This window comes from Cyprinus carpio, chromosome B18 (genome assembly GCF_018340385.1).
Source record: "Cyprinus carpio isolate SPL01 chromosome B18, ASM1834038v1, whole genome shotgun sequence".
Taxonomy (NCBI): Eukaryota; Metazoa; Chordata; class Actinopteri; order Cypriniformes; family Cyprinidae; genus Cyprinus; species Cyprinus carpio.
The window spans coordinates 15767176-15779638 of NC_056614.1; the positions used below are offsets into that span (position 1 = coordinate 15767176).

At 38.7% G+C, this 12463-nt stretch overlaps 1 protein-coding gene across 19 annotated transcripts in view; it reads right to left on the reverse strand.

The window, feature by feature from the left end:
* Window positions 1-12463, reverse strand: part of LOC109108814 (myocyte-specific enhancer factor 2A-like) — a 92915-nt gene that overhangs the window by 56816 nt on the left and 23636 nt on the right. For 18 of the 19 annotated variants that reach the window (XM_042743994.1, XM_042743989.1, XM_042743991.1 and 15 more), the window contains one exon: window positions 2195-2415. In XM_042743994.1, the coding sequence (XP_042599928.1) occupies window positions 2195-2248 (54 nt within the window). In that variant the 5' untranslated portion in view covers window positions 2249-2415. Of the gene's footprint in view, window positions 1-2194; window positions 2416-10356; window positions 10484-12463 lie in introns of those variants that run through there. The other variant, XM_042743995.1, reaches the window with a different exon arrangement.

Consider the following 12463-nt stretch of genomic DNA (forward strand, 5'->3'; position numbering starts at 1 on the left):
TTTGGATTAACTATCCCATTAAGATCGGTTGAATATAATACACTGAATCAAATAAACAGCCAGTCACAAAGTGATTTTACAGTAACTTTCGCTTCTTTTTCCTGATTCTTTCTCCCCTCTCTTGGTTTTTATTTTTTCTTTTATTTTTGCTGATGTTGTAAGCCGGGGCGGATAGTGCAGATGCTGATGTTTCTAGTAGACATCTTCTATTTGCCTGCCATCCTATTTGGATCCCACCCAGGACCTGGTGTTATGCTGATAATTGGCCTGTCCTGTAAATTCGAGTTTCTCACTTGGCTGAACTGCTACCTCCACAGTAACTGTCAGAGAGGTGGGAGGAGAGCTGGGGGCAAGGAGGGAGGAGGGCACGGGCTGTTATGTTATCACCCTCAGGAGAGTGAGCAAAACCTCAATTAGCTTTCCATGAGCATGGCAAGAAAGTTATTTCACCGACGAGACAGTGCAAATGATATATTGAGCGGGTGTGAATGGGTGCATCAAGTCTAGCTGGAGAGACATGGACTGACGCATACTTTTTTCATTATCAAATCCTTTAACGTCAAATGGAGTGGCTTCCCCTTTCAAACGGACATTAGACATGCCATGCATGTTTGAGCGGAACTGTATGTGCCACACATCTGTTTTGTATGTGTGTTTTCCCTTCTCTGCAACGACAGTGACCAGACAGGTCTGTGTTATGTTATGTATATTTAGCACGAGTAGACAAGGGTGAATTCCAGTCTGTCTCTGTCGCTGGCCAGATCATTGGCACTTTTCTGAGGAAAGGAGAGGAAAATAGATAGAGAGACAGAAGCAGAAAGAGGAAGATGGAGAGAGAGAAGGGCACAGCGTGTCCCACTGTCCCTCCTTGTAATGAGAGGGTGCCGTGGTGCAGTGGCTGCTCCTAATTACTACCAAGCAGCTGCAACCGCAGAGAGCAACGGGCCCTACCGGGCCCCAGCACAAACCCAACAGAAAGAAAGGGAGAGAAAGAGAGAGAGAGAGAGAGAAGGGAGAGAAAGAGAGAGAGAGAGAGGAAAAAGGGAGAGGCCTATAGTCGCCCCACTTCACCCCAGTCACCCCTTGTCGCTGCCATACTGACTGGCTCGCACCAGCTCTGTCTGCCTCATCAGATTCTCCGGACTGAAATTGCAGGGTGGTGTGTGGGAGCCGCGTCTGTAAATATGGCTGGAAATGTGTCCCAGTCCCATTTTATTGCTCTTGCTGTGTGTCTATCCAGGAATGCTGGGACAACATGTTTAGCCAATGAACAGATGGCCCAAACTAAGCAATAATCAAATGGGTCTTTCAGACCTATTGTGTTTGCTGTGTACAAAATCATGAAGGCATTCAAGTTCTGCTGAATCTATGACCATTACTCTTCTAGTTTTCGGTGTCACATGCCCCTTCAGAAATCATTCTTTCTAATATACTGATTTGATCAAGAAACATTTGTTATAGTTATCAGTGGTTGTGCAGCTTAACATTTTTGTGGGTACATTTGTTGATGAAGAGAATGCTCAAAAGAACAGCATTTATATAGGAATCTTTTTAAACTTCACTAACATCACAAATGCATCTTACTGACCCCAAACTTTTTGAATGAAAGTGTAAGTATCCTCAATTTGACTCTAAGCTATATATTTACTACAAAAAAATAGAAAAAAAATCTATATTAAAAAAAAAAATCTTAATTAAAATACAGACATTTTTCTGCACAGACATTTTCTGTCTCTGGGTTTCAAATGTTCCAAATAAAGGATGCACAAATACAAAAAATTCAGGCTGATATGGCTGATTAAGTTACATATGGCCAATATTAAAATCCATTTTGTCTAAATAAATCAAACACTGAAAACCTACTTTTTGTAAGCTACAAGTGATTTTAGAAAACACAATGTTATATTTTACATAACGAAAAATGGATAATCATTTTGAGTTTTACTTAAGATTACATTTATCAGTGTTTTTAAAAAATAACTTTGACAGCAAAGGTAATCTAAATGTACAAATCGAGGATACAGTAAATAAAAACTCTGTAATATCAATCAATAATCAATTTGGCACCAATATATTATGTATGCCTCGTTCCAAATGTCAAAAAAATATTTTTAGCTAGCATCTCACTAGGTTCCAAGACATACATAGATACTGTGGGAATAAAAGAAGGATGATGTGTAAAGGAGCTACTGACCTGCCGGTTCCTCTCATCCATGATCCGTGTGATCTGTATCTTCTTCCGTCCCATCTTGGCGTCCTGCTTGGTCTCTCTGACACCCCGAGAATATCAGAAAAACACGAGAGTTTGTCTGCCTTCACTCTCCTAGTACATTGTACTTCACTCTTTCTTCTCGAGTCTTTCTCTCTCACTCTCTTTCTTTCTGCGTCTTTTTCTTCAGGTGTCCACACCACGATCTGTGAAACAGCATGAGAGGGAGAAAAAGAGACAAAAAGAGAGAAAACACGTCAAAAAAATGTGCAAAACTCAAAAGAGGAGGTCTGATGCAGATGAAAGTGACTAAATGCAAAATGTTCCACTGCCTGATATATGCAGGAAGGATATAAGACGGAGACCCACAATGATTTCTTATCTTCACACCTGCTTCCCTTCAACAGCTGGAGATCGGCCCACTCACATGACATTTATCATTAGCCTCAAGTTCTAAAACGCTGGATAGTGGATCTGTAATTGTGATGCTCATTCACCCAATTTTTCTGTTTAGATTACCACTGTTGATCTCTTACACTGAGGTAAGGTCACTGCACACTGAGTCTGAAATTTCGTCCGAAATTTTTGCACCTAAAAAAAAGAAATACAACCTCATGTTGTGTCAATTACTTTTACACACTGCCTCCGAAACATTCGTGCGTCATAAAAATTCGGATCAGGTTCGATTTTTTTTTTTTTTCACAAAACAAGAAAAACTGCATACGAAAATTTTGGACTCGGTGTGCAAAGATCTTTAATCAATCCTAATAGTTAAAATTTTAAAATTATACTTTATATTACATCATAGTGAATATAATGCAATCTTAATAATGCTGTGATGCCTAAATTTAGACAAAATTTTAAAGAATTTTGATATTTAACAATGTAATTTTGTCTGTTATCACTTCTCTTTACATACTGTACCCTACAAAAACATGTCAAACGCTCCATCAGAGTTTTCTCTCAACTGTAGACTCCCTAAAACAATCTTTAATAAGCATCATAATGGCGTCCTGTGGCTGATTGACAGCTATGTGGCAGACAGTTAACTGAATGAAAGTAAGCAGACTAATAAGCAAAGAGGAAAAACATGTGGATGCTTCCTGCTGACTTCAGGCTTAAAGAGAAGCAAGCCTTAGCAGATAAGCCAATATGACACCAATAAGCGGGTCATAAAGTCATCTGTCTGGTTTCAGAATGCACACAGTGCATAATGTCTCTTTGGTCATCTCGTCCTGTTTTCTTTACTAGTTTCCCTCTTTCCCACGCATCTCTCTGTCTGCATCTCTCTCTGACCCAACCTGGGACACAAGCACACACACCCTGCCTCTGCACAGCGTCTCAGGAGACAGCAAGCAGGCCTCATTCTCCCTCTCATAACCCCGGCTGCTGCCAGCTCGCGCTCCTAAGATGATTAAGAGTGCACCCAGTCTTGGGTTGACATTAGTTTAAATCCTCTGGGCCAGATGAGGCAATTCACACATGAGAGAAAGCGTGGAAGCCAAGTCTAGAAGGTTCAGAACACAGTTTGCCCTCTGGGAGCCCATGAGTCGCCCCCTCTCCCACTTCTTTCCCTGTCTCCCCTTGCTAACCTGCCCACAAAGAGCCAGCTACCTCTCAGAGGAAGCATTCATCATCTCCGTCCAGCATGGACACAGATGAACACGTAAATAGAAAATGCCTATGTAACCACATCTCACATCTGAGAGACGCTGAGGGAGGGCAGAAACTCTCTCCTCCGGAGAGGCCGAAACAGCGCCATGCTCTTTGTAGCCGCATGATGCCAGCAAAAAGATGTGGAAGTTGATGACCAGGAGGCTGTGAGTGACCCACAGGAAATAAACACTATAATTACTGGCTGAACAGAAACGGGTGTTTAGGTGTCTGCAGGTCTCTATTAGGAGTGAGATCACGCTGTCTGTCCACAGAAGGAAACTCTGACAACAGGCAGGCAAAATCAGACATTTCCCTATACCGCATCACGCCAGGCCTCTGAGTCTAACACTGTTCTTTCTCAGTCACCATGTCCCCCAGCAGGAAGGAAAAACAGTCAGCTCTTCGCTCGACGTTTGTCCTCACGACATGGGCACATTGTTTGTTTTGAATGCTGGGCATATTCAAACTTTCACGATGGAAATGTGTTTAGAAATCCTACAACAATGGACGTTTTTCCAGAGTGATTTGAGTTAGGCTGAAAGAATGCAGAGCGGATTGACAGAGGGATTATTCATTACTATTATTAATTTAATCATTTAATTTGAAAAATATACACTACCATTCACAATTTGGGTCTGCTAAGATTTATTATTTTAATTCAAAAAAGTATTACCATTCTTAAATAACTTACTGGCTTATATTTCTGTATATTTTAAAATGTAATTTATTGAACTTTCAGCAGCCATTACTCAAGTCTCAGTTTCATATGATCCTTCAGAAATCATTCTAATATGCTAATTTTTTTATCATTAAATAATTCTTCTCATTTTCAATACTGAAATACCTTCATGATGGAAATGTGTTAACAAAACCTACAACAATTGGAGTTTTGGGGGGTGGGGGTGATTTGTGTTGGGCTGAAACTATGCTGGATCGACTGCAAATGCATCATATTTTATTCACTGTTGATGAACAACTTTAAACTTGAGAGATTAAAACCAAACGATTTATTTGTTCGCTTTTTAATCAGTCAAACTGAAATGAAAACATTTGGATTAACCATCCGAAGCTTACATGCTCCTTGATTGAAAATGTACAGGGTTGAAGTTGAGGGCTTTATCTGTGTTCGTTGTGTGCATAACAATGCTGTTCTGCTTATCCAAACACAGCACAACATAATTACATGTATCCAGGCTTGTAGCTCTAAATCGTATTTGTGAGCTGACATGCTCGTCTCAGAGACTGTGGGTCCAGAAGCGTAATGCATTGTGTCATGACATTTCTGTCAACTTAACAGACATAGACAAGCTATGGTCCTGCAGCGCAGGCAGGCTGGTTGAAGCTCTGAATGACTTGTGTCGCGCACGCCAGGACAGGACTCTATTACCGCACGAGTGTGTTTTGTTGATCGTGAGTCTCTATTTATTTCTCTGAGACATTCTGGAACACTGGTGGAGTGGTAGTGTCTTGTACAGAGATACAGGAGAATGGATGTCATTTGGCCCTGTATCATAAGGCCTGGTTTCACTCAGGTTGTCCATGAGCCAAGACATTTATTTAGACTATAATGTTAATGTAAAATTACAGAACGTGTACAATTATAGAATTCACTGAAATGAATTATAGACGGAATTACAAAAATGTTTAATATATTACAGTTTAAAAATGAGGTTATTTTTAGTTTTTGAAAGAAGTATCTTATGTACACCAAAGCTGCATTCATTTGATCAGAAATGCAGTAATTAACATTTATACTTCAATATACTTCAAAATGAAAACTGCTGAAAAATAATATTTTTTATCAAAAACATGATCATGAGATCTGAATGCAACGATGTATCTAGATGCGTTTAAAATATGAAAAAGGGATGCAAACCCTGGTGTATTCTAGCTCTTTATAAACACTTGTTCTCCTATTGTTTTGCTGTACTGACTGTGTTGATGATATATTGTACATGGCTTATCTGCTACAGTCATATTTAACTGAAGGGAGCTTTGTGAGTGTATCTGATAGAAACAATGTTTAACACGTTTACAGGGAGCGGGAATATGCACATGTGAGTAATCTCTTCTCCAACAAGCCCTAAAGATTCTAGCTTTCATGACAAACAGGGAGTTTCTTTATGGTCTTTATGAAGAAAAAGTGCCAAGAGCTTGATCATTTAACGCTGTCAATCACAATGCTAATGATATATAAATGGCTGCTTAAACCTCATTCCAATGACAACGCTTCTGGCATCCCTCCTCCTCCCTCACTTCACCTTTATTCCCTATAATTAATCTGGTCCTGTAGAGTGTATTACAGCTCAAGTTGAGTCTTGTATTCAAGCCACTTCATTCCAGACAGCAAGAAAAACCAGTTTTACTCTTAAATCACTTTCAAACTGCTAGTTTGCCTGAAAATGAAAATTCTTTTATCATGTACTCATCCTTAAAGTCTTACATTCTTTTACAGAACACCGAAAAATAGTATTGGGGTTTAAACAACAATTGAACCCCACTGACTGCCACTATATTAATACACTTTTTTAAATATTGTTTGTGTTGCACAGAAAAACACAAACAATTTAGTAATAAAGTTAAATGCAGGCTACTATTTAGCAGATCTAAAAATAAATCCAGACAAAATAATGTATTAATATGTGAATTTTTGCGACCAATTCTCACTATTAACTAGTTGCATATTAGCATAGATATTATTAACATATTAGCTGTTTATTAGTGTTTATAAAGCACATATTCTATATTACCATTTTCTACATCCCCAATCCTACCCAATACCTAACATAACAACTACCTTACTAACTAAGCAGCAAATTAGAAGTTTATTAAAGCAAAAGTCATAGCTAATGGTTTGTTAATAGCGTGAATTGGATCTTAAATAAAGTGTGACCAAATTTTCACATCGGTTTATCAGTACTGCTTAGATATATCAGTGCATACCTAATAAAGATGACATGAAACTTACATGAAATTGCCTTTAACAATTTGTGATTGTGGTCAGAGTGGTTTATCACTGTTTACCTCAGATCAACAGAGAAGATACTGTATGTAGTGACCTCACAGTTGAATTCAAAAGCAAGTCACATCAAAAATGCAGTAAGCAAAAAAAAAATTACAAAAAAAATCTTCTGTCTGAGCTGGGTTTATCGAAAAGTAGGGTGGAAGCAGTGGGGCTTGCTGGCTGTGGGTGGGATCCACTAAGAGTCTGTTGGAACACTCCAGCGCTCCAGGACATGGGCAGCAGAGCCAGAAGTCCGAAACCACTGCCGATTACATCAGCTGTCCTGGATATTACACACTCTTTCACTGCATGCTATCAAGCCAAAAATGAACGGCAGTCGGCAGAGAATGTAAAACTAAGTGAACATTAAGATAACTGGCATGTGATGTAATTTGTGGCAACAGTACAGTTCTTACGTAAAACATGTATATTCACAAAAAAAAGCATTCCTTGATGCAGTGCACCTGGTCAAAAGTTTATCTTTGATTTAAACCAGTCCTGCAGTTTTGAAAGCTGCTTACCAAACATTTGCAGTCACTATGATCGATAAGCAGGGAATATGTCTCTATAGGAGCAACTGCCAGGGCCTGACATGAAAATCAATAGGAGTACATGACCCACAGAATGTGCACAGCAAAGCCAATCTCTAGTGAGACATGTCCATGTGCTCACTGCCCTGACCCTGACCTCACTACACACGGGTCATTCACTTGCTCATCAATGAACACAGGTGCACATGAGGTGCAAACACACTCACACACACTGAAACAGGGGACAAAATTCTCTTGTGTTAACGTAATATAGGTTTGGTTTGCATGTGAGATATGAAACATGCATTTATCTCAGATGTGAGGAGAGGCCTCACATGACATGCTGACACTCCCTTGTCTTATAAACAAGTTAACTCCCATGTCCTAAATACTGCTCGGGAGGATTGTGTATTGTAACTGAGATGATCCCATGATGAGAGGGGTCTATATAAATGTAAATGATTGTGCTGTTCGTGCGTGTGCGAGTGGGTGTGAGCGTGTGTGAGAAAAACAAGCCGTGTGTTAGTGATAGGCCTCTCGCGCTCTCTCCCTTCAGAATGTGCCAATGTGAGAGTGGGAGGGCTGGTACTGGGGTCAGGCCTTTTCACACTCAATAAAACATGCCCTACTCCCACTGTAATTACCGCACACATATACACACTCACACACTGCGTTACCTCATCTGCCCGCCAAACCTTTACTACCTCACTTTTACACAAACCTTTCATTTTGGAGAGTGTTCCTCTAATCCCTTAACTGTATAAACTGGGGTTTCCTGAGCTATATTGAAAACATATCAAGAATATGAGCGACTACGGGCTACAAATTAACTTCCATGTACTGTATATTTATAGAACTCAACAAGTGTGAAAGTGTTTTCTATTGAAAAAGTTTGTTTACACATTACATTATAAGTAGGAAAAGTATTAAAAATGTATAAAGTATTACAAGCTTTTTTTTTTTTGACTGATGTTAAAAATAAAAGTTTTTTTTATTATTAAAAAAATAAAAAATAAAATCACAGCCAGATCTGCAACAGACCATGCATGAATGAAACTCTTTCATAATGGATCATTTTGAATTCTTGTTTTATTTTAAATTTAAACTTTGGTTAAAAATAAATAAATAAATAAATAAATAAATAAATAAATATTAGTGCTGTCAATCGATAAAAATTAATCACACATTTTTCTGAAATTAATCACGATTAATCCCACCTAACATTATAGTTTTCAAATATACTTTTATATTGCAATAATTTCAAATTCAATCTTCAAATTAATGTACAAACACAACCCCGTCCCATATTTAACTATTAATCATGCTATTAATTTAACATTTATTAGACTTTAAAAAATATCTTCTAATTTTAGTGAACTTAAAACAATATTCACTTAAACCCATTATAATAAATGTCATATTTACCTGTGCCCTTCAGCAAAAATATACAGAAATTGAAATTGAAGTTATCAAACACTAAATTCAAAATGAAATACAGATGAATCCTTATAGCTATAAAAGTTATTTTTTCCTCTTTTTTCTTTGTCCTTTGATTAACAGACATCACAGCAGCTGGTTATTAGCTTGTTTTGACTGCTATTTCTTTAAGAGCTGCCGCTGCTGAACGTGACGTGGATCTGACACGCATCATATTTTCTCTCAACTCTTTTTATCTTTTCTAGCCCCTTTCACACTGCACGTTGGACCTGGAAAATTGCCGGAACATTGCCGGGTCGCCTTCTGTGTGAACTCAAACACCTGTGCTGGCAAAATGAGTGTAAATTTGCACTAGCTATTTTGAGCTACAGGCAAAAAAAAAAAAAAAAAAAAAAAAAAAAAAAAAAAAAATGATTGTCTTTATTTGTAAATTAAGGATTACGTTTTCTCCACTCGCTTCTCGCGCTGACTGTCATCTTAAGTGCGTGCATATAACAGCGCTTCTGATGGCGTGCGACTCAGTCATTTATTGTCCGATTCCAACCAATTATAAATCATTTTGAAGGTCTTTTAATGGAGAATTTAATTTACCCCCAATTTTTTTTTTTTTTAATTGCTCATTGTGACACGTTTTGTCAGCACAAGTCACATAATTCTCACGAGGAAGCACATGTGGAGGTGGTAAATGACAACAACGCTTGCGCTATGTTTCAGATGGTATGGCAAGTGTTAACACATGAATCGGATATGGGTCACAATTGAAAGAACATGTAAAAGGACAGCCTATATTTAGATATAGGCAACAAATCAGAATTGGGCATCAAGACCTGCAGTGTAAACAAGGCCTTAGTCCAGCTGTGAGATCCTATGAAGTGTGCATTTGTATTCTGCACGATCACATGTATTCTGCATGACGGTCTGTGTGGATTGAATACGGACAGGAGGAGAGTTCAGCTTCATTGAGACGCGCGATTGACAGACTTTAAACACATGATTTCAAATTATGCTGCGCTTTATGCTTTTGCCCAATGTCATACTCATGTCATTTTCACTGTGTGCTGTATGTAAAATGAGTGTTACCTTGGATTTATTTGAAAAAATGTAATTCCCAATGCACAAAAACTTCCCAGAATACTGAGTGCCCTGTAGGTTACAGTGTTTACTTCTTTTTTAATTATATTTTTATTAAATATTTGTTTATTTGTGAAAAATACTTTGTCATTTAAAGTATAAGCATGTTTATTTTACACATTTTTTTTTTTTATCTATTTTCAAATTATTTCAAATTATATTGCCTTCATATAGGCCATCGGCCACCCTGCTTTCCAAGATATGTATATATACTCACACACACACACACACACACACACACACTTTCCGTGTCATTCCATTTTATCACACATAACTTAATTCCTGAACTTATTTGTTTTGGTGAAAAATTCAAGTCAGCAGCACCTTTAGAAATATATTTACTAAGAAAAATGGTGATTTCAATATCAATAGAAAAAAATCATCCCTACCTTACTTCAATGGTGTAAAGTAAAACCTAGTTACAGCACTTGAAAAAGAAGAGAGGGTCACTACTTTTCTTTTTACTTTTCAGGCAGTGTCCAGTACCTCTGGCACCATCATGACAGCATTGTTTCCTGTGCACAGCCGCCCTGAAAGCTCAACCTCCCAGAACAAGCTGTGGGCAGAGCGCTCTTCTTACATCCTGCTCCTCAACTTCCTGTTTTTCAAAACCCTTCAGATGACCAATAGCAGCCAGCCAGAGACATTAGAGAAAGAGCTAGACAGGGTGGGAAAGAGTAAGCGAGAGGCAGAGAGAGAGAGAGAGAAGAAAGAGGGAAAAAGGAGCCATTGGGACAAGCATCTCCTCTGATCCTTCCCCTTGTTATCTTCCTGTCTGTAGGAGACTAAACAACTACACAAGTCCATCTCCTGTGTATTCTCCCACCATGTTTATTATGTTTACAACCACGGCCATTTCGCAGGCGACTCCATCACGCTCTTCCGAGCTCTCACTCACTTTCTATTCTTTTCATTCTATGTGTTTTTTTTTTAAACAAGCAACACTAGGCTTCCCTTTTTTTGGCCTCCACTGATAAGAAGCTCAAACCTTCCCAGCTTACATAACTATGAATCACCATTTGACAACACACCAAAGAAGGATGAAGCCGTAAAATGGGACAGATCTGCAGTAGACCATGTAGAACTTTGAAATATAAATGACCATACTGACCGATCACAAACAATCAGCAAATTCCTAACATAAATGGATTGAGTTGCCTCCATTTAGTGTGCTGTTGCAGTTGCGGGTCTAGTGGGAAGACTTTAAGGATTCATTTGGACTGACACATTGATATAAGAACACAAGGGAAAAGGGGAGGGTGGAGAGCCTGGGCTTTTGTTCTCCGGCTTCTAAGAGGTGGCTGTGTACCTGCAGATGTGGCGGCCCTGGCCTTGATGGGGAGGAGGGTTACTGGTGTCTGCCTTTGTGAACATGTGCTTATCTTCCTCTCCAGCAGTCCATGGTAAAGCATCCGGCCCCGGCAGCTTTGTTGTTGTTAATGTCTCCCGATGCTAATCTGACAACGCCACTTTCCTCTATTCCACCTCACACTTTTTTTTTCTGCTGTCTTTCTTCCTTGCTTCCTTTCTCTGTGGCTCTCATCTTCTCATTCTTTCCCTTGTTAAGTCTCTCAGTTTCCTCTCTCTACATTCCCTCACCTCTGTTTCCAAGGCAACTAATGAGATATAATTAATAAGATCCAGCAAAGGGGTGTGCGTGAAGAAATGAGTGAAAATGAGGCTCGGAGAAGGAGCGTGAGTGAGCGCAGATGGAATAACGCTGCGCGCGCTCACTCGTAACGAACTTTTCACACCATGTTAACTTCCTTTTTAAAACATGGCTTAAGGTGATCTTACGCGGCAGGACAAATGAGTGTGAAGCACATTCTTCTCTACTTGAGATGATCAGGATATGAGCAGTGTTTCAGGAAAATGGTACATATGTACGTCAACAAAAAAAAGAGCCCTGGAGGGGAGACTAAAATATGAGGAATCTTCCTAGAGATTTTGTACATTTATATTTCAGCATTTCATTATGCAAAATATAATAAGAGAACAGAATAAAAGAATAGGGAAGAGTGTGTAGATAATGATGGAGGAGAAAAACTAAATGGTCCTATATAAAATCTAACATGGTTTCAGAGGCGTAACTGGATCAATCCGATAGATTTTGCGATATATTGGCACACAATAAAAACTAGGAGGCCACATTTGCATGCTGAATCTTATAAGTCACTGAATGATGTTTTGAAAAATGTGACTAATTCTAAACTCATCTTGTTGTCATTCAAAGCTGATGTCATGCTTAAATCTGGAAACTTGCCGTTTGCACAAAAAGGAAGGATGTGATTAAAAATACACAAGTTTCATTTCACACAGTGGAAAACGACAGAGGAGGTGAAGATTTCCTTAAAGGGGACTTTATACAATAGTATTTGTGAAATATGATTTAAAGACATGTCCCTAGGTTACTATGTATGTGTCACAAGACTGTCTGACAAGTTCTGTGTAACCAAAAAAAAAAATCATTCCCAAGAAAACAAGATGACACTTAAC